The sequence below is a fragment of the Oncorhynchus gorbuscha genome, linkage group LG25 (assembly GCF_021184085.1).
Source record: "Oncorhynchus gorbuscha isolate QuinsamMale2020 ecotype Even-year linkage group LG25, OgorEven_v1.0, whole genome shotgun sequence".
Classification (NCBI taxonomy): domain Eukaryota; kingdom Metazoa; phylum Chordata; class Actinopteri; order Salmoniformes; family Salmonidae; genus Oncorhynchus; species Oncorhynchus gorbuscha.
The window spans coordinates 40,148,965-40,175,412 of NC_060197.1; the positions used below are offsets into that span (position 1 = coordinate 40,148,965).

General features: G+C 43.5%; 3 protein-coding genes across 16 annotated transcripts in view; all 3 read left to right on the forward strand.

Annotated features, from left to right (window-relative positions):
- Positions 1-13,354, forward strand: part of LOC124014470 (actin-binding LIM protein 2-like) — a 121,833-nt gene extending 108,479 nt beyond the window's left edge. For all 14 annotated transcript variants that reach the window (XM_046329521.1, XM_046329519.1, XM_046329526.1 and 11 more), the window contains 4 exons: positions 3,040-3,106; positions 4,778-4,785; positions 4,953-5,033; positions 12,622-13,354. In XM_046329521.1, the coding sequence (XP_046185477.1) occupies positions 3,040-3,106; positions 4,778-4,785; positions 4,953-5,033; positions 12,622-12,735 (270 nt within the window). In that variant the 3' untranslated portion in view covers positions 12,736-13,354. The remainder of the gene's footprint in view (positions 1-3,039; positions 3,107-4,777; positions 4,786-4,952; positions 5,034-12,621) is intronic.
- The window catches only part of LOC124014474 (tripartite motif-containing protein 14-like), a 435,501-nt gene that overhangs the window by 111,525 nt on the left and 297,528 nt on the right, over positions 1-26,448 (forward strand). The window lies entirely within an intron of this gene.
- The window catches only part of LOC124014469 (actin filament-associated protein 1-like), a 133,599-nt gene continuing 126,532 nt past the window's right edge, over positions 19,382-26,448 (forward strand). The window contains exon 1 of the mRNA XM_046329517.1: positions 19,382-19,503. Coding sequence (XP_046185473.1) covers positions 19,485-19,503 — 19 coding nt within the window. The 5' untranslated portion in view covers positions 19,382-19,484. The remainder of the gene's footprint in view (positions 19,504-26,448) is intronic.

Consider the following 26,448-nt stretch of genomic DNA (forward strand, 5'->3'; position numbering starts at 1 on the left):
AAATAAACACACACACTCACTCACTCACTCACTCACTCACTCACTCACTCACTCACTCACTCACTCACACACACACACACACACACACACACACACACACACACACACACACACACACACACACACACACACACACACACACACACACACACACACACACACACACACACACACACACACACACACTCACACATTTGCACCAGGTGGCTTCACACTCCAATGACACAATGTGATACCCCAATTATATGTAAGCGTCAATAAGGGTAGACTGGCGGAGGGGGTGTGGTTTTGGCATCTCTAATGAGGGAGTGGACATCTGGCAGAGGGACAGTCATTTAGGTCCTATACCAGCCAGGCGTTTGATTCGATGTGAACTCTTGACACTTGAAGATGGTGCCGACAGACATGGCAGCTCTGCTTCTAGCTCCTAAGAAACTTTGCCGTTTTTTTGCTGTTGATATTTCTTACATTATTAGAGTACAGAATGTTTTTTTGTGTGTTTCTAAATTACGTTATTTTACTTTTAGATTTGTGTGTATTGTTAGATATTGTTAGATATTACTGCACTGTTGGAGATAGGAACACAAGCATTTCGCTACACCGGCAATAAAATCTGCTAAATATGTGTATGCGACCAATCAAATTTGATTTGATTCCAAACGAGCTATGTGAGGGAATGGAAAACTCCCTCAAAAATGGAAATGAGGTGTAGCTGTCGCCATACCGACGGGTTTAGTCAAGCGTGCTAACGATTAGAACTCCTTTAAAGAGAGATGGTGATTGGTCTGTAGGCCTCTCTCGGCTCGCCTCTCATTAAATAAGGTGCCATGCTGATTGATGTGAGAAGGGCGGGCCGACCGGGTGCAGTGTTTGATTTAACCACCAGGTGGTAATGTTTATCGCCTTTTCTGTCATCGAGGGTGAGTGAGTTATGGCCGAGGGAAAGTGAAGTTCGTGTCACAAAAAGGCTGAATTGGTCTGTGTCTCAATAGTTGAGCTGACTTTCTATCCTTGTGTCCTGTGTCCTGTGTCCTTTTCTCCAGGATCACTGAGCTAGCAGCCTTATGATAGCTGAAAGCAATAGATGTAAACCTATACAATAGATGTAAACCTATACAATAGATGTAAACCTATACAATAGATGTAAACCTATACAATAGATGTAAACCTATACAATAGATGTAAACGTATACAATAGATGTAAACGTATACAATAGATGTAAACCTATACAATAGATGTAAACCTATACAATAGATGTAAACCTATACAATAGATGTAAACCTATACAATAGATGTAAACGTATACAATAGATGTAAACCTATACAATAGATGTAAACCTATACAATAGATGTAAACGTATACAATAGATGTAAACCTATACAATAGATGTAAACGTATACAATAGATGTAAACCTATACAATAGATGTAAACCTATACAATAGATGTAAACCTATACAATAGATGTAAACCTATACAATAGATGTAAACCTATACAATAGATGTAAACCTATACAATAGATGTTAACCTATAAGGGGTGGCAGGTGGCCTAGTGTTTAGAGCGTTGGAGCAGTAACTGAAAGGTTGCTAGATCAAATCCCCGGGCTGACAAGGTATTTATCTGTCGTTCTTCCCCTGAACAAGGCAGTTAACCCACTGTTCCTAGACCAGTTAACCCACTGTTCCCCAGTAGGCCGTAAATAAGAATTTGTTCTTAACTGACTTGCCTAGTATTGTTTCAGTTGTAAGATGTGATTAGGAAAGGAAGCTATTTCCCTTATCAACATAGGAAGGTTGGGTGTTTTTTTAAACTTTTGGACCGGGAAATCATGTTTTACAGCTTTCTTATCAGATTCCATGTAGGCCTATCACTCGTTACCACTGACTGTACAGATTGACATTAGGAGAAAGAGTTTATTATGATGGTTGTGCTTCCACTGAGGGGGTTTAGTCTAACCTTAATGGTGTGTTATTGCTGTTTATGTGTTTGTTGAAGTATGGGGTTGGGGTAGACAGAGGGGTGAAATAGTTGAAAGTTTAGCAGGAAATTAGAAATGTGGACCGTATCAGACCCCAATAGCGTGTTACACTGAATACGTTAATTCTGCAACCGGATTGGCTGTTACTCCTCGCCAGCCAATGCCTGTGGCAGCTGAGGCAGAGACAATGTATGGCTATTATGGAGGGGGGCTAAAGGAGTAGTCCACTATTTTACAACTTGATGTTAGATGGCTCCTCACCCTGAAAGTAGTCTGTGGGCCAAGAGAAAATGTAATCCAGAGTTCAGTTTTCTTTAAAACAGCCACTACAAACTTCAGCTAACCTAAACCACCAAAATATACATGGAAGTGATGGGAGCATGTGCTACAAAATGATGTTGAAAACACCCAAAATCAATTCAAATCAACTCCATATGAATCACGTCCATTGATTTAATGAGCTGAGGATGGAGAAGTTGTTTTTTCTGAACATCTTCCTTTCTGTCCCACCCTGAGAAACACTAGAGATTCAGTTACATTGAGACTGGGACCTGAACCAAACCAGAACGAAGGCACTGTAGTTAAGCCAGTTCCCCTAAACTCCATCAATACATTGTAATATTTCTGAAACCAGATTTGAGTCCGTGGGAGAAGTCTGCAGTTGAGAATGTGTGTGAGTCAACCTCCCTGTGATTATAGCGACCTTCGGACAGACATATTTTGTATCATTTCTCCTTGACCCAAAGAGAAAAGGAACGTAGAGAAAAACCAATCTGTTCTTTGTTACTGCACGGTACAGTAAACGCATGATGTCTGGAAACTGTCAAATACAACCAGATGGAGTTAGGTGTTTTGACCTTGTCTGTTTTTAGTCTAAACCGACTCTGTGTGTGTGTGTGTGTGTGTGTGTGTGTGTGTGTGTGTGTGTGTGTGTGTGTGTGTGTGTGTGTGTGTGTGTGTGTGTGTGTGTGTGTGTGTGTGTGTGTGTGTGTGTGTGTGTGTGTGTGTGTGTGTGTGTGTGTGTGTTTCCGTGCGCGCGTGCATGTCCGTCCTCCCCAGGAGGTTGCCGACCATGTTGAGGTTGACCCAGACCAGCAGGACTCCCACAGCTGGGGAGGAATGAGAGGTAGGGACCTAGATCTACAATACTAGATCTGTTAGCTCATTGATGCCATGTTGAAAAAGGTTGACCCTAGATCTACAATACTCCACATACAACACCCGTTCTGCCAGTCACATTCTGTTAAAAGTCCCCAAGCACAGACATCCCTGGGTCGCTTCTCTTTTCAGTTCGCTGCAGCTAGAGACTGGAACGAGCTGCAACAAACACTCAAACTGGACAGTTTTATCTCAATCTCTTCATTCAAAGACTCAATCATGGACACTCTCGCTGACAGTTGTGGCAGTTTTGCGTGATGTATTGTTGTCTCTACCTTCTTGCCCTTTGTGCTGTTGTCTGTGCCCAATAATGTTTGTGCCATATTTTGTGCTACTACCATGTTGTTGCCATGTTGTGTTGCTACCATGTTGTTGCCATGTTGTGTTGCTACCATGTTGTTGTCATGTTGTGTTGCTACCATGTTGTTGCCATGTTGTGCTGCTACCATGTTGTTGCCATGTTGTGCTGCTACCATGTTGCTACCATGTTGTTGTCATGTTGTGTTGCTACCATGTTGTTGCCATGTTGTGTTGCTACCACATTGTTGTCATGTTGTGCTGCTACCATGTTGTTGTCATGTTGTGATGCTACCATGTTGTTGTCATGTTGTGCTGCTACCATGTTGTTGTCATGTTGTGATGCTACCATGTTGTTGTCATGTTGTGCTGCTACCATGTTGTTGCCATGTGTTGCCTCCATGCTGTTGCCATGTTGTGCTGCTACCATGTTGTTGCCATGTTGTGCTGCTACCATGTTGCTACCATGTTGTTGTCATGTTGTGCTGCTACCATGTTGTTACCATGTTGTGTTGCTACCATGCTGTTGCCATGTTGTGCTGATACCATGTTGTTGTCATGTTGTGTTGCTACCATGTTGTTGTCATGTTGTGCTGCTACCATGTTGTTGTCATGTTGTGTTGCCTCCACGCTGTGTTGTCATGTTTTGCTGCCTTGCTATGTTGTTGTCTTAGGTCTCTCGTTATGTAGTGTTGTGTTGTCTCTCTTGTCGTGATGTGTGTTTTGTCCTATACTGTGTATATATAATTTATTTTATCCCAGTCCCCGTCCCTGCAGGAGGCGTTTGGCCTGTTCCTAGGCCGTCATTGTAAATAAGAATTTGTTCTTAACTGACTTGCCTAGTTAATTGAAAGTTAAATGAAAATAAATGAAATGCACTTTTAATAGGAAGCAGTTCAGGTGGACGGGTTTTCACTCAAGGTGCTGAAGCCACATCCTTTTGCCTTAATGAGTTACATCAGTGTGAGGCACCGCTCCAGAGCTGTCTGCCCCAGCATGCTCCTGCTATTCCTCAGCCAGAGAGCACACAGTGCCAAGCTTGTAAAAGCATAGTTTCACAGAGTCTGTGTGTGTGTGGGGGGGGGGGGGGGGGGTTGTGTCAGTGGGAGAGAGTGGGTCCCAGGCTTTTTTAAAGCCTTTGACGTACTGAGCTGGAACACAATATATCTCATAAGTTATTAAAATAATCACTTTCATTTGCATCTATGTATTTTATGTGTGCTGTAATTGATTTGCTCTTTTATGGTAGTTTTCATACTGAAATAATTACACAGTCATTAATCTGACATTTCTCTCTCTCTTTCTCCCTCTTTTTCACTCTTTCCTTTTTCCTCTCCTCCAGAGTACAAGGTGAGGGTCAATGTTTCACATCATGTTAGCGTCATATGTTTGGCAAATACACTTTGATATCTTTGGCTAAGTCTATTGTAGATTACATTATCTCTCTCCCCAGGCTGGCTGTAGTGTTAAATAGCTGACAGCGTGTGTTTTTTCATGTGTGCATGTGTTCCTTCCAGGTGTACCCCTATGAGGTGCTGTCTGTGACCCACAGGGTGAGGGTGAAGCTACCCAGAGATGTGGACCGCACCAGACTGGAGGTGAGAAGCAATCATATCCCCCCCCCCCTCCCATCCTTCTTTATTTCTCTCTCTGCCTCTATCTCACTCTCTACCTCAGCACTTAGGGCAAATATATTTTCTCTTTTCTCTAGCTCTACCCCTCCCTCTCTTTCCCCCTCTCTCTATTCCTACTCCCTCCCTCTGTCCTGTGAGACTCCAGTCTCCAGTCCTGTGGTGATCTGGTTATGAATCCTACCATCCTACAGGGAGACTGAGACGAGCTCTTACACAGCGCTCCAGAACCTCAGCGTGTGTGTTCTCCACCGGCCTCTCATCACGTTGTCCCAATGTTGTTAGAGTAGCGTTGTGGCAACGTTGACGGCCTGCTCCCCTAGCATTACACGGACTTATAAACTAGTGATTTATCATGCCGTGTATCACCCCTAAACTTCCACCCTTTGTGTGTGTGTGTGTGTGTGTGTGTGTGTGTGTGTGTGTGTGTGTGTGTGTGTGTGTGTGTGTGTGTGTGTGTGTGTGTGTGTGTGTGTGTGTGTGTGTGTGTGTGTGTGTGTGTGTGTGTGTGTGTGTGTGTGTGTGTGTGTGTATTATGATGAGTTCTGGGATAATGTGGCTTTCCACCACTCTGCTGCACTGCCTTCGTTGTTGTGTGGGATAATGTGGCTTTCCACCACTCTGCTGCACTGCCTTCGTTGTTGTGTGGGATAATGTGGCTTTCCACCACTCTGCTGCACTGCCTTCGTTGTTGTGTGGGATAATGTGGCTTTCCACCACTCTGCTGCACTGCCTTCGTTGTTGTGTGGGATAATGTGGCTTTCCACCACTCTGCTGCACTGCCTTCGTTGTTGTGTGGGATAATGTGGCATTCGCCTGGTTCACCAACTACTTCTCTGATAGAGTTCAGTGTGTCAAATCGGAGGGTCTGCTGTCCGGACCTCTGGCAGTCTCTATGGGGGTGCCACAGGGTTCAATTCTTGGACCGACTCTCTTCTCTGTATACATCAATGAGGTCGCTCTTGCTGCTGGTGAGTCCCTGATCCACCTCTACGCAGACGACACCATTCTGTATACTTCCGGCCCTTCTTTGGACACTGTGTTAACAACCCTCCAGGCAAGCTTCAATGCCATACAACTCTTCTTCCGTGGCCTACAATTGCTCTTAAATACAAGTAAAACTAAATCCATGCTCTTCAACCGATCGCTACCTGCACCTACCCGCCTGTCCAACATCACTACTCTGGACGGCTCTGACTTAGAATACGTGGACAACTACAAATACTTAGGTGTCTGGTTAGACTGTAAACTCTCCTTCCAGACCCATATCAAACATCTCCAATCCAAAGTTAAATCTAGAATTGGCTTCCTATTTCGCAACAAAGCATCCTTCACTCATGCTGCCAAACATACCCTTGTAAAACTGACCATCCTACCAATCATCGACTTTGGCGATGTAATTTACAAAATAGCCTCCAATACCCTACTCAACAAATTGGATGCAGTCTATCACAGTGCAATCCGTTTTGTCACCAAAGCCCCATATACTACCCACCATTGCGAACTGTACGCTCTCGTTGGCTGGCCCTCGCTTCATACTTGTCGCCAAACCCACTGGCTCCATGTCTTCTACAAGACCCTGCTAGGTAAAGTCCCCCCTTATCTCAGCTCGCTGGTCACCATAGCATCTCCCACCTGTAGCACACGCTCCAGCAGGTATATCTCTCTGGTCACCCCCAAAACCAATTCTTTCTTTGGCCGCCTCTCCTTCCAGTTCTCTGCTGCCAGTGACTGGAACGAACTGCAAAAATCTCTGAAACTGGAAACACTTATCTCCCTCACTAGCTTTAAGCACCAACTGTCAGAGCATCTTACAGATTACTGCACCTGTACATAGCCCACCTATAATTTAGCCCAAACAACTACCTCTTTCCCAACTGTATTTTATTTATTTATTTATTTTGCTCCTTTGCACCCCATTATTTTGATTTCTATTTTGCACATTCTTCCATTGCAAAACTACCATTCCAGTGTTTTACTTGCTATATTGTATTTACTCCCTTCTCACCTCATTTGCTAACATTGTATATGGACTTGTTTATACTGTATTATTGACTGTATGTTTGTTTTACTCCATGTGTAACTCTGTGTCGTTGTATCTGTCGAACTGCTTTGCTTTATCTTGGCCAGGTCGCAATTGTAAATGAGAACTTGTTCTCAACTTGCCTACCTGGTTAAATAAAGGTGAAATAAAATAAAAAATAAATAAAAAATATGTCCAGGTAAGATGTCTGTTCAATAACCAAACAGGGTAGATACCCAGCTATGCATAATGTCAAGTACTGTAAAACAGGATTTACTGTATTTGAGAGAGTAATGGAGATGGAAACCAGGCACTGCACATACATTCATCTTTGTAGATAAAGCTGGATTCAACCTGGCAAAAACACGCCGCAGGGCAAGAAATGTGATTGGACAGAGAGCAACCGTGTCCCAGGCCAGACAGGAGCTAACATCACAATGTGCACCACTGTCCAACGATGGTTTTCTGTTAAACAAACCACTCATTGGCCCCTACAATACAGAGAGGCTCATTTATTTTCTGGTTGAGCTGCACGATCGACTTGTACCAGCGGAGGAGAGAGGGGCAGGAAACTCCCCTACCTTCGTTGTTGTGTGGGATAATGTGGCTTTCCACCACTCTGCTGCACTGCCTTCGTTGTTGTGTGGGATAATGTGGCTTTCCACCACTCTGCTGCACTGCCTTCGTTGTTGTGTGGGATAATGTGGCTCTTCACCACTCTGCTGCACTGCCTTCGTTGTTGTGTGGGATAATGTGGCTTTCCACCACTCTGCTGCACTGCCTTCGTTGTTGTGTGGGATAATGTGGCTTTCCACCACTCTGCTGCACTGCCTTCGTTGTTGTGTGGGATAATGTGGCTTTCCACCACTCTGCTGCACTGCCTTCGTTGTTGTGTGGGATAATGTGGCTTTCCACCACTCTGCTGCACTGCCTTCATTGTTGTGTGGGATAATGTGGCATTCCACCACTCTGCAGTCACAGACTGGTTTACAGCTCATCCCAGGATGTCAGTACTATTCCTACCTCCATACTCCCCCTTCCTAAACCCCATAGAGGAGGTTTTCTCTGCGTGGAGGTGGAAGGTTTATGACCAACATCCACATGACCAGATGTCCTTACTGGATGCTATGAATGCCAGGGTCTGGAGACACTTCTCCTGAAGACTGGCAGGGTGTGGAGACACTTCTCCTGAAGACTGGCAGGGTGTGGAGACACTTCTCCTGAAGATAGGCAGGGTGTGGAGACACTTCTCCTGAAGACTGCCAGGGTGTGGAGACACTTCTCCTGAAGACTGACAGGGTGTGGAGACACTTCTCCTGAAGACTGCCAGGGTGTGGAGACACTTCTCCTGAAGACTGCCAGGGTGTGGGGACACTTCTCCTGAAGACTGCCATGGTTTTACGAGACATTACAGAAGATACTTTCCAAGATGCATCGCCAGAGAAGACATAAGATGTGATGTTGATGAGAACTAGAACCCTCACAGTACTGTACAGTATGAGTGATTATACTATACATGTTGATGAGAACTAGAACCCTCACAGTACTGTACAGTATGAGTGATTATACTATACATGTTGATGAGAACTAGAACCCTCACAGTACTGTACAGTATGAGTGATTATACTCTACATGTTGATGAGAACTAGAACCCTCACAGTACTGTACAGTATGAGTGATTATACTCTACATGTTGATGAGAACTAGAACCCTCACAGTACTGTACAGTATGAGTGATTATATTATACATGTTGATGAGAACTAGAACCCTCACAGTACTGTACAGTATGAGTGATTATATTATACATGTTGATGAGAACTAGAACCCTCACAGTACTGTACAGTATGAGTGATTATATACTGTACAGTATACATGTTGATGAGAACTAGAACCCTCACAGTACTGTACAGTATGAGTGATTATATTATACATGTTGATGAGAACTAGAACCCTCACAGTACTGTACAGTATGAGTGATTATATTATACATGTTGATGAGAACTAGAACCCTCACAGTACTGTACAGTATGAGTGATTATATTATACATGTTGATGAGAACTAGAACCCTCACAGTACTGTACAGTATGAGTGATTATACTAGACATGTTAATGAGAACTAGAACCCTCTCTCTCAGTGTAGAATACACTGAGCTCTCTCTCTCTCTCTCTCTCTCTCTCTCTCTCTCTCTCTCTCTCTCTCTCTCTCTCTCTCTCTCTTTCATCAAAGGATCCACAGTGGTGTAAAGTACTACTTAAGTTATATTTGGGGTTTATCTGTACTTTACTGTGCTATTTATATTTTTGACATATTTTACTTTTATTTCACTACATTCCTAAAGAAAATGTTGTACTTTTTACTACATACATTTTCTCTGACACCCAGAAGTCCTCTTTACATTTTAAATGCTTAGCAGGACAGGAAAATGGTCCAGTCACGCACTTATCAAGAGAACATCCCTGGTCATCTACTGCCTCTGATCTGGTGGACTCACTAAACAGAGAACATACCTGGTCATCTGTACTGCCTCTGATCTGGTGGACTCACTAAGCAGAGAACATCCCTGGTCATCCCTACTGCCTCTGATCTGGTGGACTCACTAAACAGAGAGCATACCTGGTCATCCCTACTGCCTCTGATCTGGTGGACTCACTAAACAGAGAGCATACCTGGTCATCCCTACTGCCTCTGATCTGGTGGACTCACTAAACAGAGAGCATACCTGGTCATCCCTACTGCCTCTGATCTGGTGGACTCACTAAACAGAGAGCATACCTGGTCATCCCTACTGCCTCTAATCTGGTGGACTCACTAAACAGAGAGCATACCTGGTCATCCCTACTGCCTCTAATCTGGTGGACTCACTAAACAGAGAACATACCTGGTCATCCTTGCTGCCTCTGATCTGGTGGACTCACTAAACACATGCTTTGTTTGTAAATGATGTCTGAGTGTTGGAGTGTTGCCCCTGGCCATCTGCAAATAAATACAAACAAGGAATTGGTGCCGTCTGGTTTGCTTGACCTTTTACTGCAGGGGGCTAAATCAGGTATGTCATCATAGTGGTCTCTGATTGGTGGTCATCATTTGGTGTGTCATCATAGTGGTCTGTGATTGGTGTTCATCATTTGGTGTGTCATCATAGTGGTCTCTGATTGGTGTGTCATCATAGTGGTCTCTGATTGGTGGTCATCATTTGGTGTGTCATAATAGTGGTCTCTGATTGGTGGTCATCATAGTGGTCTCTGATTGGTGGTCATCACTTGGTGTGTCATCATAGTGGTCTCTGATTGGTGGTCATCATTTGGTGTGTCATAATAGTGGTCTCTGATTGGTGGTCATCATAGTGGTCTCTGATTGGTGGTCATCATTTGGTGTGTCATAATAGTGGTCTCTGATTGGTGGTCATCATTTGGTGTGTCATCATAGTGGTCTCTGATTGGTGGTCATCATTTGGTGTGTCATCATAGTGGTCTCTGATTGGTGGTCATCATTTGGTGTGTCATCATAGTGGTCTCTGATTGGTGGTCATCATTTGGTGTGTCATCATAGTGGTCTCTGATTGGTGGTCATCATTTGGTGTGTCATCATAGTGGTCTCTGATTGGTGGTCATCATTTGGTGTGTCATCATAGTGGTCTCTGATTGGTGGTCATCATTTGGTGTGTCATCATAGTGGTCTCTGATTGGTGATCATCATTTGGTGTGTCATCTAGTAGTCTCTGATTGGTGTGTCATCATAGTGGTCTCTGATTGGTGTGTCATCATAGTGGTCTCTGATTGGTGTGTCATTATAGTGGTCTCAGATTGGTCGTCATCATTTGGTGTGTCATCATAGTGGTCTCTGACTAGCAGTCAGACTCGCTCAGGTGGAACAAACTTAAACTTGCACTTTTTTTGATCAAAACTGAAAGGGGTCATAATATATTTGAAAAGTAATCCAATAAGTAATCATCTACTTTTTCAAAAGTATCTGTAATTAAAGTATCTGTAAAATGATTACAATATTCTTGTTGGTAATGTGACCAATTACTCCCCAACCGTTACCAATTACTCCCCAACCGTGTGTGTGTGTGTGTTTGTGTGTGTGTGTTTGTGTGTGTGTGTGCGTGTGCGTGTGCGTGCGTGTGTGTGTGTGTGTGTGCGTGTGTTAGTCTAAGTTTGTAGGGGAGGGGATCCTCTTGCTAGAGGGGTTGAGTGAGTGGACCGCACTCAAGAGGGCATTTCACAAGACATGGACTCTTAAACAGGCTGGTGTCAATAGAGATGAGGCACTGTCTGTGGTTGATACTGTAGCTACAATTATGACTGTGTGTGCTGATAAAAGCGAACTCTGTATATTTGATAGTATCTGTGTGTCATACACTATATGACCAAAAGTATGTGGACACCTGCTCATCGAACATCTCATTCAAAATCATGGGCATCAATATGGAGTTGGTCCCCGCTTTGCTGCTATAACAGCCTCCACTCTTCTGGGAAGGAGTCCCACTAGATGTTGGAACATTGCTGCGGGGACTTTGTTCCATTCAGCCACAACAGCATTAGTGAGGTCGGGCACTCTTTGCAGGCCAATTAAATTCCTCCACACTGATCTCAACAAACCATTTCTGTATGGACCTCCTTTGTGCGCGAGTGGATTGTCACGCTGAAACAGGAAAGGGCTTTCCCCTGGTGACACATTGTTGGAAGCACAGAATCGTCTAGAATGCTGTAGCGTTAAGAACTAAAAGGCCCAAAACATGAAAAACATCCCCAGAACATTACTCTTCCTCCACCAAGCTTTACAGTTGGCATTATGCATTCAGGCAGGTAGCGTTCTCCTGGCATCCACCAAACCCACATTTGTCTGTCGGACTGCCAGATGGTGAAGTATGATTCATCACTCCAGAGAACGCGTTTTCACTGCTCCGGAGTCCATTGGCGCCATGCTTTACACCACTCCAGTCGACGCTTAGCATTGCTCATGGAGGTCATGTGCTGACGTTGCTAACAGTGTGGAACTTGGTAGTGAGTGTTGCAACAGAGGACAGATGATTTTTACGCACTACGTACTTCAGCATGCAGCGGTCCAGTTCTGTGAGCTTGTGTGACCTTCCACTTCATAGCTGAGCCGTTGCTCCTAGATGCTTCCACTTCACAATAACAGGACTTACAGTTGCCCGGGGGCAGCTCTAGCAGGGTGGAAATTTGACGAACTGACTTGTTGGAAAGGTGGCATCGTATTACGGTGCTGCGTTGAAAGTCCCTGAACTCTTCAGTACGGCCATTCTACTGCCAATGTTTGTCTATGGAGATTGCATGGCTGTGTGCTCGTTTTTATACACCTGTCAGCAACGGGTGTGGCTGAAATAGCCGAATCAACTAATTTGAAGGGGTGTCCACATACTTTTGTATATATAGTGTATCTACAGATGTAAGATCGTAATTTGAAGAGGTGTCCACATAGTTGTTGGCCATGTAGTGTCTTTCCTCTCTGCCTTGTCATTCGAAAGAATATAAACTAATCTTGTTGTATGTGTGTTTCTTCCAGAGACACCTCTCCCCAGAGGACTTCCACCATGTGTTTGGGATGACCCTGAATCAGTTTGACCGCATGGCTCTGTGGAAGAAGAACGACATGAAAAAGAAGGCACGCCTTTTCTAAAGCCGAGCAGGAGAACGGGAGAAAAATCATTATAACATCTCCAGTCTACAACGTCTGTCCTGTCTGGAAGAAGGAAAAAAACATCTGAAATAATCTACATATGCACCGTTACAACTGAGAAACATCTAATCGCAGACAGAATGGGGAGTGGTTGGGAGTACCCAATGGTTTCACAATGTCGCTGTAACATCCAACGTTGAGGCGATGTTCGTCACCTAAAGCTTTTGTATGCGAGTGGTCTGAATGTTACTGTGATCACCTTTAAGGGAGGTAAAGGAGATGCATTTACATGGTCCGTCACACCACTCCTCCTCCAATCCTCTTCTCCTCTCATCCCTCTATGCGAGTTCTGCATCCCGCTCTCCCTTCCTCTGCAAAAAAGAGAAATAGCAGCTTTTCTAAAATTCATGAGCTTTTTTTCTCTTTGTTTCTGTGTTTCTCACTGGTTTCATGTGTGTTCCTTTTACTGTTTGTCTCCACTTGTTCCTTTTAGGTCTCACTCTCTTTCCTTAAATACCGTGTCTTGTTTAACGTCTCTCTCTCTTTCTCTCTTTCGCTCTCACTCTCTCTCTCTCATCCCACCTCTCCTTACATCTCCTCTCTCTCTCATCCCACCTCTCCTTACATCTCCTCTCTCTCTCTCATCCCACCTCTCCTTACATCTCCTCTCTCTCTCCCTCTCCTCTCTCTCTCATCCCACCTCTCCTTACATCTCCTCTCTCTCTCATCCCACCTCTCCTTACATCTCCTCTCTCTCTCTCATCCCACCTCTCCTTACATCTCCTCTCTCTCTCATCCCACCTCTCCTTACATCTCCTCTCTCTCTCTCATCCCACCTCTCCTTACATCTCCTCTCTCTCTCTCCTCTCTCTCTCTCCCTCTCCTCTCTCTCTCATCCCACCTCTCCTTACATCTCCTCTCTCTCTCATCCCACCTCTCCTTACATCTCCTCTCTCTCTCTCATCCCACCTCTCCTTACATCTCCTCTCTCTCTCATCCCACCTCTCCTTACATCTCCTCTCTCTCTCATCCCACCTCTCCTTACATCTCCTCTCTCTCTCTCCTCTCTCTCTCTCCTCTCTCCTCTCTCTCTCATCCCACCTCTCCTTACATCTCCTCTCTCTCTCCCTCTCCTCTCTCTCTCATCCCACCTCTCCTTACATCTCCTCTCTCTCTCTCCTCTCTCTCTCATCCCACCTCTCCTTACATCTCCTCTCTCTCTCCTCTCTCTCTCATCCCACCTCTCCTTACATCTCCTCTCTCTCTCCCTCTCCTCTCTCTCTCATCCCACCTCTCCTTACATCTCCTCTCTCTCTCTCCTCTCTCTCTCATCCCACCTCTCCTTACCTCTCCTCTCTCTCTCCTCTCTCTCTCATCCCACCTCTCCTTACATTCCTCTCTCTCTCTCCTCTCTCTCTCATCCCACCTCTCCTTACCTCTCCTCTCTCTCTCTCTCTCCTCTCTCTCTCATCCCACCTCTCCTTACATCTCCTCTCTCTCTCCCTCTCTCCTCTCTCTCTCATCCCACCTCTCCCTACTTCTCCTCTCTCTCTCTCCCTTCTCCTCTCTCTCTCATCCGACCTCTCCTTACCTCTCCTCTCTCTCTCTCCTCTCTCCTCTCTCTCTCATCCCACCTCTCCTTACATCTCCTCTCTCTCTCTCCTCTCTCTCTCATCCCACCTCTCCTTACCTCTCCTCTCTCTCTCTCCTCTCTCCTCTCTCTCTCATCCGACCTCTCCTTACCTCTCCTCTCTCTCTCTCCTCTCTCCTCTCTCTCTCATCCCACCTCTCCTTACATCTCCTCTCTCTCTCTCCTCTCTCTCTCATCCCACCTCTCCTTACCTCTCCTCTTACAATTTTTTTCACTTCTTCTCTTTCCTTCATTTTCATTCCTTATCCTCCCTTTCCCCACTGTAGCCTGTTCTATCCTCTAACCCACCACAGATCTCATATCTGAACAACAGAGGTATCATTTTACAGCGGTGGAGGGCATGGCTACTCAATACACTGCTGCATGTCAAGGCCAAAGACAGGGATAAGAAACTACTACAGTTTGACTTCAGAAGACGTCAAAGCACCTTACTATATTTGTGTTTGTTTTCTCTTCATACAAATTGAGAGAAATCTTAAGTAAAGATAAGAAAATATGTTTTACGTTGGTAGTTTATTTGATAGCTGTGATTTGTTACAACAAGCCACTCGTCAATCAGTGAAGATAGGAGAGTTGAGGTTGGATCAGGGACAGCAGTGAGAATCATGGGTACCGACTGTAGCATTGGCACCACTGACACCCACGGCAGATGTGTGGAGCAACAGGGTCTTTCAAGTCACATGGTCAAACACCGCATTGCCAGACACTTTTACGTACATGGCCCTCCCATCAAAAAAAAAAAACATTATTTTTGTAAGCTATTTTTGACTTGTGGAATCATTGTCGGACGTTTCTATGAACGCTTTGAGATCGTTTTCAGATGAGACACTTATTACGCCACGCTTATCTGTTCGTTGTCACCACACTATCTTAACACAGACCTGCAGCAGCACTGAAGCATAACCAGTTAAGTTTTGCTTAAATGAATTAACAATGAGCTTCATCTAGACCTTCTGTGATAGACAATTAACCCTTTCTATGTTTGTTCTTTGTAAAAACCCATCAACGGTCACACGCATTGTGTAGTGGAAATACATGCATTGGCTTTGCTTCGTCTCCGGAAGCTCAACCAATCATTCAGAGTTTGTTATGCAAGCCAAGGTAAATGTTAGCGTTAGCACATGTATATGAGAGATTGTTGAGGTTCATCTACAATGGAAATGCATGAAAGTGTGTGCTTGTTTTCTTGATGCTGTTGATCACTTTGTTCATTCTTTGACACAACACCACTTTTGTCCGATGAAAAGCCCAATTCAGCTGCTTTAATGTTCAAAATGTATTTATAGACATTTGAAGGGAGGATGTGGATGGCATCTTTAAATCTAATGGGAAGGTATAGTGGCAAACAGAGTCAATCTGAATTCATATCCATTTTAATTTAGTTCCTTCTGTAAGTAAGACTACATAAAAGCTCATGTCTTCTGTCTGATTTCTAATGTCAATCTGCAATTAAAGTGCTTTATCGAAACAAAAGGAGACCACAGCAAATTGAAGTGCTTGAGTGTGCCTCGTTGAATGTGAATGGCGATAAAGTTGAAAAATGCATTACCTAAAATCTCGTGTCAGCTTTATCGAACTATGGTTTATAAAGTTGAGTTTGGAAGAGTGATTTGTGTATGAATGCGTGTGTAGTTAAGTTGTACAGTTTAAATCAAGTAAAAAAAATGTATGCACGCATGACCGTAAATCGATTGGATTAAAGTGTCAGCTAGATGGCATATTACCATGGATACAGTTCAAACCAGACTCTGATTGGTTAAAAGTGTCAGCTAGATGGCATATTACCATGGATACAGTTCAAACCAGACTGATTGGATAAAAGTGTCAGCTAGATGACATATTACTATGAATACAGTTCAAACCAGACTCTGATTGGTTAAAAGTCAAATTACCTTTGTGGTTTGTTGACCCTCTGGCAAAGTGGCTCACCGTTGCAACATTATTGTAACATTGAAAGAATGTTGATGTAACGTTATCAATGGTGAGAAGGGTTTTCCCACCATGGAGGGCTGTTGGGAAAGACTGTGTCTGTTGTCTTATTTGAACAGCTGTGGAAACCATAGTGTTCCCTGGAAGGCCGAAACTAAGGACCACATATCCAGCCAGGTCTGAGCTCCGAACTTGCCCTTAGATACAGATTTAGGATCGGATTTAATTCTCCAAATCCTAACCTTAACCATTAGGGGGGAAATGCAAAACTGTCCGTAGATCAGTCGGTGTCTTAGGGGCAAGTTCAGGCAAGATCAGCAGAGCTCAGATAGACCAGATAGTTCAAGCTAGGCCAGATTGCACAACCAGAGCCCGTTTCATCATCTCTTTAGACAAACAGGCCTTCCACGCGGCGTAAACAGCAGCGAGTCTCCCTCACATCTAGGTCAATATAGTGTTGGATTCACAACTTTACAGTACAGGACATCAGAGCAAGCTGCCCATAGATGCAACCGGATGTATTGTTGTTCTGCCTTTAGAATAGATACATAATATGACTTAATATCTTGTCAATGAGTGACTACCCATGTTTTTGCTTATTTGATTGTAATTAAAGGTATTTATGAATACAGTTCTGTATACCGGTGTACCCATTGTGCCACAACAGTCGCAGACAAGTGCCATAGGCTACTTTTTGTTGTTGTAGAATGTTCCTTTTTTAATATTGCATATTTAATATTGTTATGGGATGATTAGTCTTTACCAAATAGGATTTGATTCCTTCTTTTAACTTAATGGCTCAGTTTAACCCAAAGCCTTCTCTCTCCAAGCCACAATTAGAAGGACGTTGGCGTTTTGCAAAATTAAGAATATGTTCAAATGAATTTGGTTCTGTCATCGTTTATTTTGCATTGTCTGTGTAAACCATTATGATCTGACTAAATAAGTATTCTAATTCCTAATTATATGGTGTGGACACACGAAGAACTGTGTCACCAATGGATACCATATGCTGTGATTTTATGTATACTGAACAAAAATATAAACGCAACAATTTCAAAGATTTTACTGAGTTTCAGTCCATAGAAGGACATCAGTCAATTTAAATGAATTCATTAGGACCTAATCTATGGATTTGACATGACTGGGCAGGGGTGCAGGGGTGCAGGGGTGCAACACCCAATCAGAATGAGTTTTTCCCCCACAAAAGGGCTTTATTACCAACAGAAATACTCCTCAGCACCCCGTCAGACGATCACGCAGGTAAAGAAGCTGGATGTGGAGGTCCTGGGGTGACGTGGTTACATGTGGTCTGCGGTTTTGAGGCCAGTTGGACGTACTGCCAAATTCTCTAATATGACGTTGGAGGCGGCTTATGGTAGAGAAATGAACATTCAACAACTGGACATTCCTGCCAATTGCACACTCCCTCAAAACTGTGTTGTGACATCTGTGTTGTGTGACAAAACTGCATATTTTAGAGTGGCCTTTTATTGTCCCCAGCACAAGGTGCACCTGTGTAATGATCATGCCGTTTTATCAGCTTCTTGTTATTCCACACCTGTCAGGTGGATAGATGATCTTGGCAAAGGAGAAATGCGCACTAACAAGGATGTAAACAAATTTGTGCTCAATTTTAGAGAGGGAAAAAAAGCTTTTTGTGCGTATGGAACATTTCTGGGATCTTTTATTTCAGCTCATGAAACATGGGACCAACAATTTACATGTTGCGTTTACATTTTTGTTCAGAGTAGTTGTGGCTCAGTGGAGGACGATAAGAGGATGGCGAAATGGGTTGAAATGATTATTACGCTGTAACTAAGCCTTTTGTTGAGTTGTTTTCTTATTTTACTTCACTGGTTTGCAAGAAATACTGATGTCCATCTTTAAATAAATGTTTCATTCAATACCATTTCTTTTGACATGTTCTGTGTTTTTTATGGTAACTTAAAGGCCCAGTGCAAGTGCAGTCAAAAAAAGTGATTTTCCTGTTCTTTATATATATGTTCATACTATGAGGTTGGAATAAATGTGTGGAATTGTGGAAATGATGATCATGCCCTTTTAGTGTAACAGCTGTTTGAAAAGTCCATCTGAAATGTCTGCCTGTTTTGATGGGATGGAATTTTGGCCTCCCTGGTGATGTCATCAGACGATTAAATTAGATAATAGACCATTAAGAAAGAGAGTTCCAAACTTCTTATCAGTGTTCCCCTACCTACTTAGACCACTCCCAGACAGTCCTAGCTAAATTATTGCTAAATAATTATTGCTAAATAATAAATAATCACATTAAGGTACTTAATTGTTAACCATAAATGATTTGATATTGAGTTAAAAACGGCTGCATTGGAATGCCAGAATGCTGACTGTTTGGATGGTTGTCTGAGCTGTCACTGAAATCTATTTTGTGTTGTTCTCAGACAAACGAATGTGTCACAGCAGTATCAATTGAGAGTAGCTACGTTTTTACGTGATAGTCTACTCTTCAGTGTGGTGTGAGGAAACTAGTCGTTCCAGACAGACAAGGATACAACATCCTTATTGGTTGATACCCGTTTAGTCTGTCTCAAAACTGATTTAGAACAGGACATTAGAAGTAGGTCTTGTAAATAAATATTTCATTTGATCTCAAGTTTTCTCATTTGTTGCTCTGGTACACATCTGTCCGGGACGGAGAGTCTTGCTACTGAATCATTTTCCTACGGAATGAATACATTATGTTGAAACAGGTGCTGATGAGAGGGAGTGAATCATTCTATGAATCATTTTTGTCATTTGATTCATAATGGTTTCAAATGGCCTGCCGAGTAAAGCAGACAGTAGGTTGAGAATAACTCCATTCTATATTACTACTGTACCTTGATGCTGATAGTTGATGCTGATAGTTCTCAAAGGCACTAAATAGTATAGATATTTTAAAATAAATGACCAAAGACCCCTTCTATTATTCGCTGTGATTGGGCAAGCCCATGTAAGCTACGACTGCGATTGGCTATTATCTGTGTCCATCTGGTCCCCTGTGTTTCTTGACAGCTAGAATCGGCGTCTGTCCCATCACACACCGAAAGGAAGCAAGGAGCGCTTGGAGGAGAGGCGCGTACGTGCTTTTCTATTGTCACGGGGAAGAACACAGGAGAAGTACACACCCAGGAGTTATCTCGGCGACATGGACAAAAACGGGAAAGGTACGGATTTTTGGTTTATCCTACTTTAAGTCATTGTTATACTACTCTTGCACTTTGTTGTAAGAAATTGTGCATTGTTTTTAGACGAAAACGAGCAGGCTTGTAACAATGTACGTTACTGGTATGTATCGATACAGTAGCATGCTATCACCTTGACCGGTGTAGCATTTGTATTTGAGGAAAAAAGGGTGTTGTTTAATTGTCAAATGTATTATCATATCAATTGCTTTCAGTGTCCTTGTTCGTTTTTCCTTGTTTTGACCAAATATTTTCACTTTAGCTGAGTTCCATGGAGTGGTTATGTGCCAAATATTGTTTCATGCGAATGTGTATCGATTCAACATACAACCAACAAGGTTGCTACAGAGGGATGGAAAGGCACAACACAAAGGACCACGAGGTGTAGACCGACAGGGGTCCTGTCTGTCTTCAGAGGAGCACGCAGCCACGTGATTAATTGATAGGCTAATGGGCTCGAGGCAGATTGTTCTCACGACACCTCCCAGCCCCAACAGCAGTCCTGGACACAGTGGGTGTGTTTCTATAGATTACAGAACATTTGCTTTCTCCCCTCTTTCCTCTCATCAGAACTGATACAGAAATTAGATGGAAGCGAATTGTGCCAAGAAGCATCATCCATGTAGAATCATCCATTAAGCATCATCCATTAAGCCTCATCCATGTAGAATCATCCATTAAGCCTAATCCATGTAGAATCATCCATTAAGCCTCATCCATGTAGCCTAATCCATGTAGAATCATCCATTAAGCCTCATCCATGTAGCCTCATCTAGTAAGCCTCATCCATGTAGCATAATCCATTAAGCCTCATCCATGTAGCATCATCTATTAAGAATCATCTATTAAGCATCCACATAGTATCATCCATTAAGCCTCACCCACATAGCCTCATCCATGTAGCCTCATCCATTAAGCATCATCCCTTAAGCATCATCCATTAAGCCTCATCCATGTAGCCTCATCCATTAAGCATCATCCATTAAGCTTCATCCATTAAGCCTCATCAATTAAGCCTAATCCATGTAGAATCATCCATTAAGCCTCATCCATGTAGCCTCATCTATTAAGCCTCATCCATGTAGAATCATCTATTAAAAATCATCTATTAAGCATCCACATAGCATCATCCATTAAGCCTCATCCATGTAGCCTCATCCATTAAGCATCATCCATTAAGCCTCATCCATTAACATCATCCATTAAGCTTCATCCATGTAGCCTCCTCCTTGTATGTGTGTAGTAACCTACTACTGCTTTCTTGGTAAAGAGATCTTGACTTCTAGGTAGTACACTTTCCCCCGGGTCACAGGTGAGGCTAGTGTCAAGGACGGAACTGATCTGGAAGAGATCAACTGGGTCTGGTAACCTGCAACACCTGCTCCTGCTGCAGATTGAGACTAAAAGGAGGGGGGGTGGGATCAAGCAGCTTAATGATAGAGCAACTCCAATTCATCACATCCAGTTGGGAACAGGGCGGGGAAAAACTGTTGGGTTTGGATTAATCAGACTACTTGTTTAGGAAGGGACACGTTTGAAGGGATAAGCAATAACTGGAAATGGCACACTCTTACCATTGACTTCAGCCATTCATAAATGTGCATTTTAGATTAGCTTGGCTAATATAGCTTGGCTAATATAGCTTGGCCAATATCGCTTGGCTAATATCGCTAGGCTAATATAGCTAGGCTAATATAGCTTGGCTAATATAGCTTGGATAATATAGCTAGGCTAATATAGCTAGGCTAATATAGCTTGGCTAATATAGCTAGGCTAATATAGCTAGGCTAATATAGCTAGGCTAATATAGCTTGGCTAATATAGGCAAGTCTAGCCCTACTTGGTCATTGGGCCTTTGACCTAGTCTCCATCTCTACCTTAGCTGACCTGTCTTGTTTTTTCACGAGGAACTTGTTGTGGTGGGAAAAGTATCCCTGGAAGCTTCACTTCTACTGCTTTGTGTTTTATTTTTACCTCCAACTGTGTGTTCTTGGGGCTGGGTATTTCCCCTCCTCTTCATGGAAGCCCAGCCAATCTGCCACAGTCAGTCCAGACAGGCAGTCCCTGTAACAATGGACAATGGAAGTCAATCTTACTGTACACATCCTGCTAGCCCTTTAGCCGCAGTATTGGGCCAACACTGTTTGATTCGCATAATGGCACCCTATTCCCTATGGGCTCTGTTCAAACGTAGTGCACTATATAGGGCTCTGGTCAAAAGTAGTGCACTATACAGGGAATAGGACTGTAGTATAAAGTAGTGCACTATATAGGGACTAGGGTGCCATTTAGAAGACACTGTGTTACAGAACCAGTAAAACGGAGGTCGAAGACATGGAGCGCACACACGTACTGTAGGTCCCCTGTGACAACTTTCTTGTCCCATGTCCAGATTGAAACACAATGAGTAGCAGCTATTAAGTGGCAGCGCCTCAGTGGTTAAATTCCCAAGGTGTGGCAGGTCACTTAGGTTGGTATAGGACCCCTACTGGTGAGGAGTGGTATGGTTTGCAGTTGAACCTGAGGTTTGATTTCAATCACCTGTCAATAGGTTGAACTAAGAATGTGGGCAGTTTGAAAGGAAGTCACTTAAGTCTTATTGGTGTGGTAATAATAGGTAGTCTTAATGGTGTGGTAATGATAGGTAGTCTTAATGGTGTGGTAATGATAGGTACTCTTAATGGTGTGGTAATGATAGGTAGTCTTATTGGTGTGGTAATGATACAGGTGGTAGTCTTAATGGTGTGGTAATAATAGGTAGTCTTAATGGTGTGGTAATGATACAGGTGGTAGTCTTAATGGTGTGGTAATAATAGGTACTCTTAATGGTGTGGTAATGATAGGTAGTCTTATTGGTGTGGTAATGATACAGGTGGTAGTCTTAATGGTGTGGTAATAATAGGTAGTCTTAATGGTGTGGTAATGATACAGGTGGTAGTCTTAATGGTGTGGTAATAATAGGTAGTCTTCAAATCAAATCAAATCAAATTTATTTATATAGCCCTTCGTACATCAGCTGATATCTCAAAGTGCTGTACAGAAACCCAGCCTAAAACCCCAAACAGCAAACAATGCAGGTGTAAAAGCACGGTGGCTAGGAAAAACTCCCTAGAAAGGCCAAAACCTAGGAAGAAACCTAGAGAGGAACCGGGCTATGTGGGGTGGCCAGTCCTCTTCTGGCTGTGCCGGGTAGAGATTATAACAGAACATGACCAAGATGTTCAAATGTTCATAAATGACCAGCATGGTCAAATAATAATAAGGCAGAACAGTTGAAACTGGAGCAGCAGCACAGTCAGATGGACTGGGGACAGCAAGGAGCCATCATGTCAGGTAGTCCTGGGGCACGGTCCTAGGGCTCAGGTCCTCCGAGAGAGAGAAAGAAAGAGAGAATTAGAGAGAGCATATGTGGGGTGGCCAGTCCTCTTCTGGCTGTGCCAGGTGGAGATTATAACAGAACGTGGCCAAGATGTTCAAATGTTCATAAATGACCAGCATGGTTGAATAATAGTAAGGCAGAACAGTTGAAACTGGAGCAGGAGCATGGCCAGGTGGACTGGGGACAGCAAGGAGTCCTCATGTCAGGTAGTCCTGGGACATGGTCCTAGGGCCCAGGCCAGTTGAAACTGGAGCAGCAGCATGGCCAGGTGGACTGGGGACAGCAAGGAGTCATCATGTCAGGTAGTCCTGGGGCATGGTTCTAGGGCTCAGGTCCTCCGAGAGAGAGAAAGAAAGAGAGAAGGAGAGAATTAGAGAACGCACACTTAGATTTACACAGGACACCGAATAGGACAGGAGAAGTACTCCAGATAAACAAACTGACCCTAGCCCCCCGACACATAAACTACTGCAGCATAAATACTGGAGGCTGAGACAGGAGGGGTCAGGAGACACTGTGGCCCCATCCGAGGACACCCCGGACAGGGCCAAACAGGAAGGATATAACCCCACCCACTTTGCCAAAGCACAGCCCCCACACCACTAGAGGGAAATCTTCAACCACCAACTTACCATCCTGAGACAAGGCCGAGTATAGCCCACAAAGATCTCCGACACGGTACAACCCAAGGGGTGGGGGGAACCCAGACAGGCCGACCACAACAGTGAATCAACCCACCCAGGTGACGCATCCCCCCCAGGGACGGCACGAGAGAGCCCCAGCAAGCCAGTGACTCAGCCCCCGTAACAGGGTTAGAGGCAGAGAATCCCAGTGGAAAAAGGGGAACCGGCCAGGCAGAGACAGCAAGGGCGGTTCGTTGCTCCAGAGCCTTTCCGTTCACCTTCCCACTCCTGGGCCAGACTACACTCAATCATATGACCCACTGAAGAGATGAGTCTTCAGTAAAGACTTAAAGGTTGAGACCGAGTTTGCGTCTCTGACATGGGTAGGCAGACCGTTCCATAAAAATGGAGCTCTATAGGAGAAAGCCCTGCCTCCAGCTGTTTGCTTAGAAATTCTAGGGACAATTAGGAGGCCTGCGTCTTGTGACCGTAGCGTACGTATAGGTATGTACGGCAGGACCAAATCAGAGAGGTAGGTAGGAGCAAGCCCATGTAATGCTTTGTAGGTTAGCAGTAAAACCTTGAAATCAGCCCTTGCTTTGACAGGAAGCCAGTGTAGAGAGGCTAGCACTGGAGTAATATGATCAAATTTTTTGGTTCTAGTCAGGATTCTAGCAGCCGTATTTAGCACTAACTGAAGTTTATTTAGTGCTTTATCCGGGTAGCCGGAAAATAGAGCATTGCAGTAGTCTAACCTAGAAGTGACAAAAGCATGGATTAATTTTTCTGCATCATTTTTGGACAGAAAGTTTCTGATTTTTGCAATGTTACGTAGATGGAAAAAAGCTGTCCTCGAAATGGTCTTGATATGTTCTTCAAAAGAGAGATCAGGGTCCAGAGTAACGCCGAGGTCCTTCACAGTTTTATTTGAGACGACTGTACAACCATTAAGATTAATTGTCAGATTCAACAGAAGATCTCTTTGTTTCTTGGGACCTAGAACAAGCATCTCTGTTTTGTCCGAGTTTAATAGTAGAAAGTTTGCAGCCATCCACTTCCTTATGTCTGAAACACATGCTTCTAGCGAGGGCAATTTTGGTGCTTCACCATGTTTCATTGAAATGTACAGCTGTGTGTCATCCGCATAGCAGTGAAAGTTTACATTATGTTTTCGAATAACATCCCCAAGAGGTAAAATATATAGTGAAAACAATAGTGGTCCTAAAACAGAACCTTGAGGAACACCGAAATGTACAGTTGATTTGTCAGAGGACAAACCATTCACAGAGACAAACTGATATCTTTCCGACAGATAAGACCTAAACCAGGCCAGAACATGTCCGTGTAGACCAATTTGGGTTTCCAATCTCTCCAAAAGAATGTGGTGATCGATGGTATCAAAAGCAGCACTAAGGTCTAGGAGCACGAGGACAGATGCAGAGCCTCGGTCCGATGCCATCAAAATGTCATTTACCACCTTCACAAGTGCCGTCTCAGTGCTATGATGGGGTCTAAAACCAGACTGAAGCATTTCGTATACATTGTTTGTCTTCAGGAAGGCAGTGAGTTGCTGCGCAACAGCCTTCTCTAAAATCTTTGAGAGGAATGGAAGATTCGATATAGGCCGATAGTTTTTATATTTTCTGGGTCAAGGTTTGGCTTTTTCAAGAGAGGCTTTATTACTGCCACTTTTAGTGAGTTTGGTACACATCCAGTGGATAGAGAGCCGTTTATTATGTTCAACATAGGAGGGCCAAGCACAGGAAGCAGCTCTTTCAGTAGTTTAGTTGGAATAGGGTCCAGTATACAGCTTGAAGGTTTAGAGGCCATGATTATTTTCATCATTGTGTCAAGAGATATAGTACTAAAACACTTGAGCGTCTCTCTTGATCCTAGGTCCTGGCAGAGTTGTGCAGACTCAGGACAACTGAGGTTTGGAGGAATACGCAGGTTTAAAGAGGAGTCCGTAATTTGCTTTCTAATAATCATAATCTTTTCCTCAAAGAAGTTCATGAATTTATCACTGCTAAAGTGCAAGTCATCCTCTCTTGGGGAATGCTGCTTTTTAGTTAGCTTTGCCACAGTATCAAAAAGGAATTTCTTATTTTCCTCAATTAAGTCTTAATGGTGTGGTAATGATACAGGTGGTAGTCTTAATGGTGTGGTAATGATAGGTAGTCTTAATGGTGTGGTAATGATACAGGTGGTAGTCTTAATGGTGTGGTAATGATAGGTAGTCTTAATGGTGTGGTAATGATACAGGTGGTAGTCTTAATGGTGTGGTAATGATAGGTAGTCTTAATGGTGTGGTAATGATACAGGTGGTAGTCTTAATGGTGTGGTAATGATAGGTAGTCTTAATGGTGTGGTAATGATACAGGTGGTAGTCTTAATGGTGTGGTAATGATACAGGTGGTAGTCTTAATGGTGTGGTAATGATAGGTAGTCTTAATGGTGTGGTAATGATAGGTACTCTTAATGGTGTGGTAATGATAGGTAGTCTTATTGGTGTGGTAATGATACAGGTGGTAGTCTTAATGGTGTGGTAATGATACAGGTGGTAGTCTTAATGGTGTGGTAATGATACAGGTGGTAGTCTTATTGGTGTGGTAATGATACAGGTGGTAGTCTTATTGGTGTGGTAATGATAGGTAGTCTTAATGGTGTGGTAATGATACAGGTGGTAGTCTTATTGGTGTGGTAATGATACAGGTGGTAGTCTTAATGGTGTGGTAATGATACAGGTGGTAGTCTTAATGGTGTGGTAATGATACAGGTGGTAGTCTTAATGGTGTGTTTAATGATACAGGTGGTAGTCTTATTGGTGTGGTAATGATAGGTAGTCTTAATGGTGTGGTAATGATACAGGTGGTAGTCTTAATGGTGTGGTAATGATACAGGTGGTAGTCTTAATGGTGTGGTAAT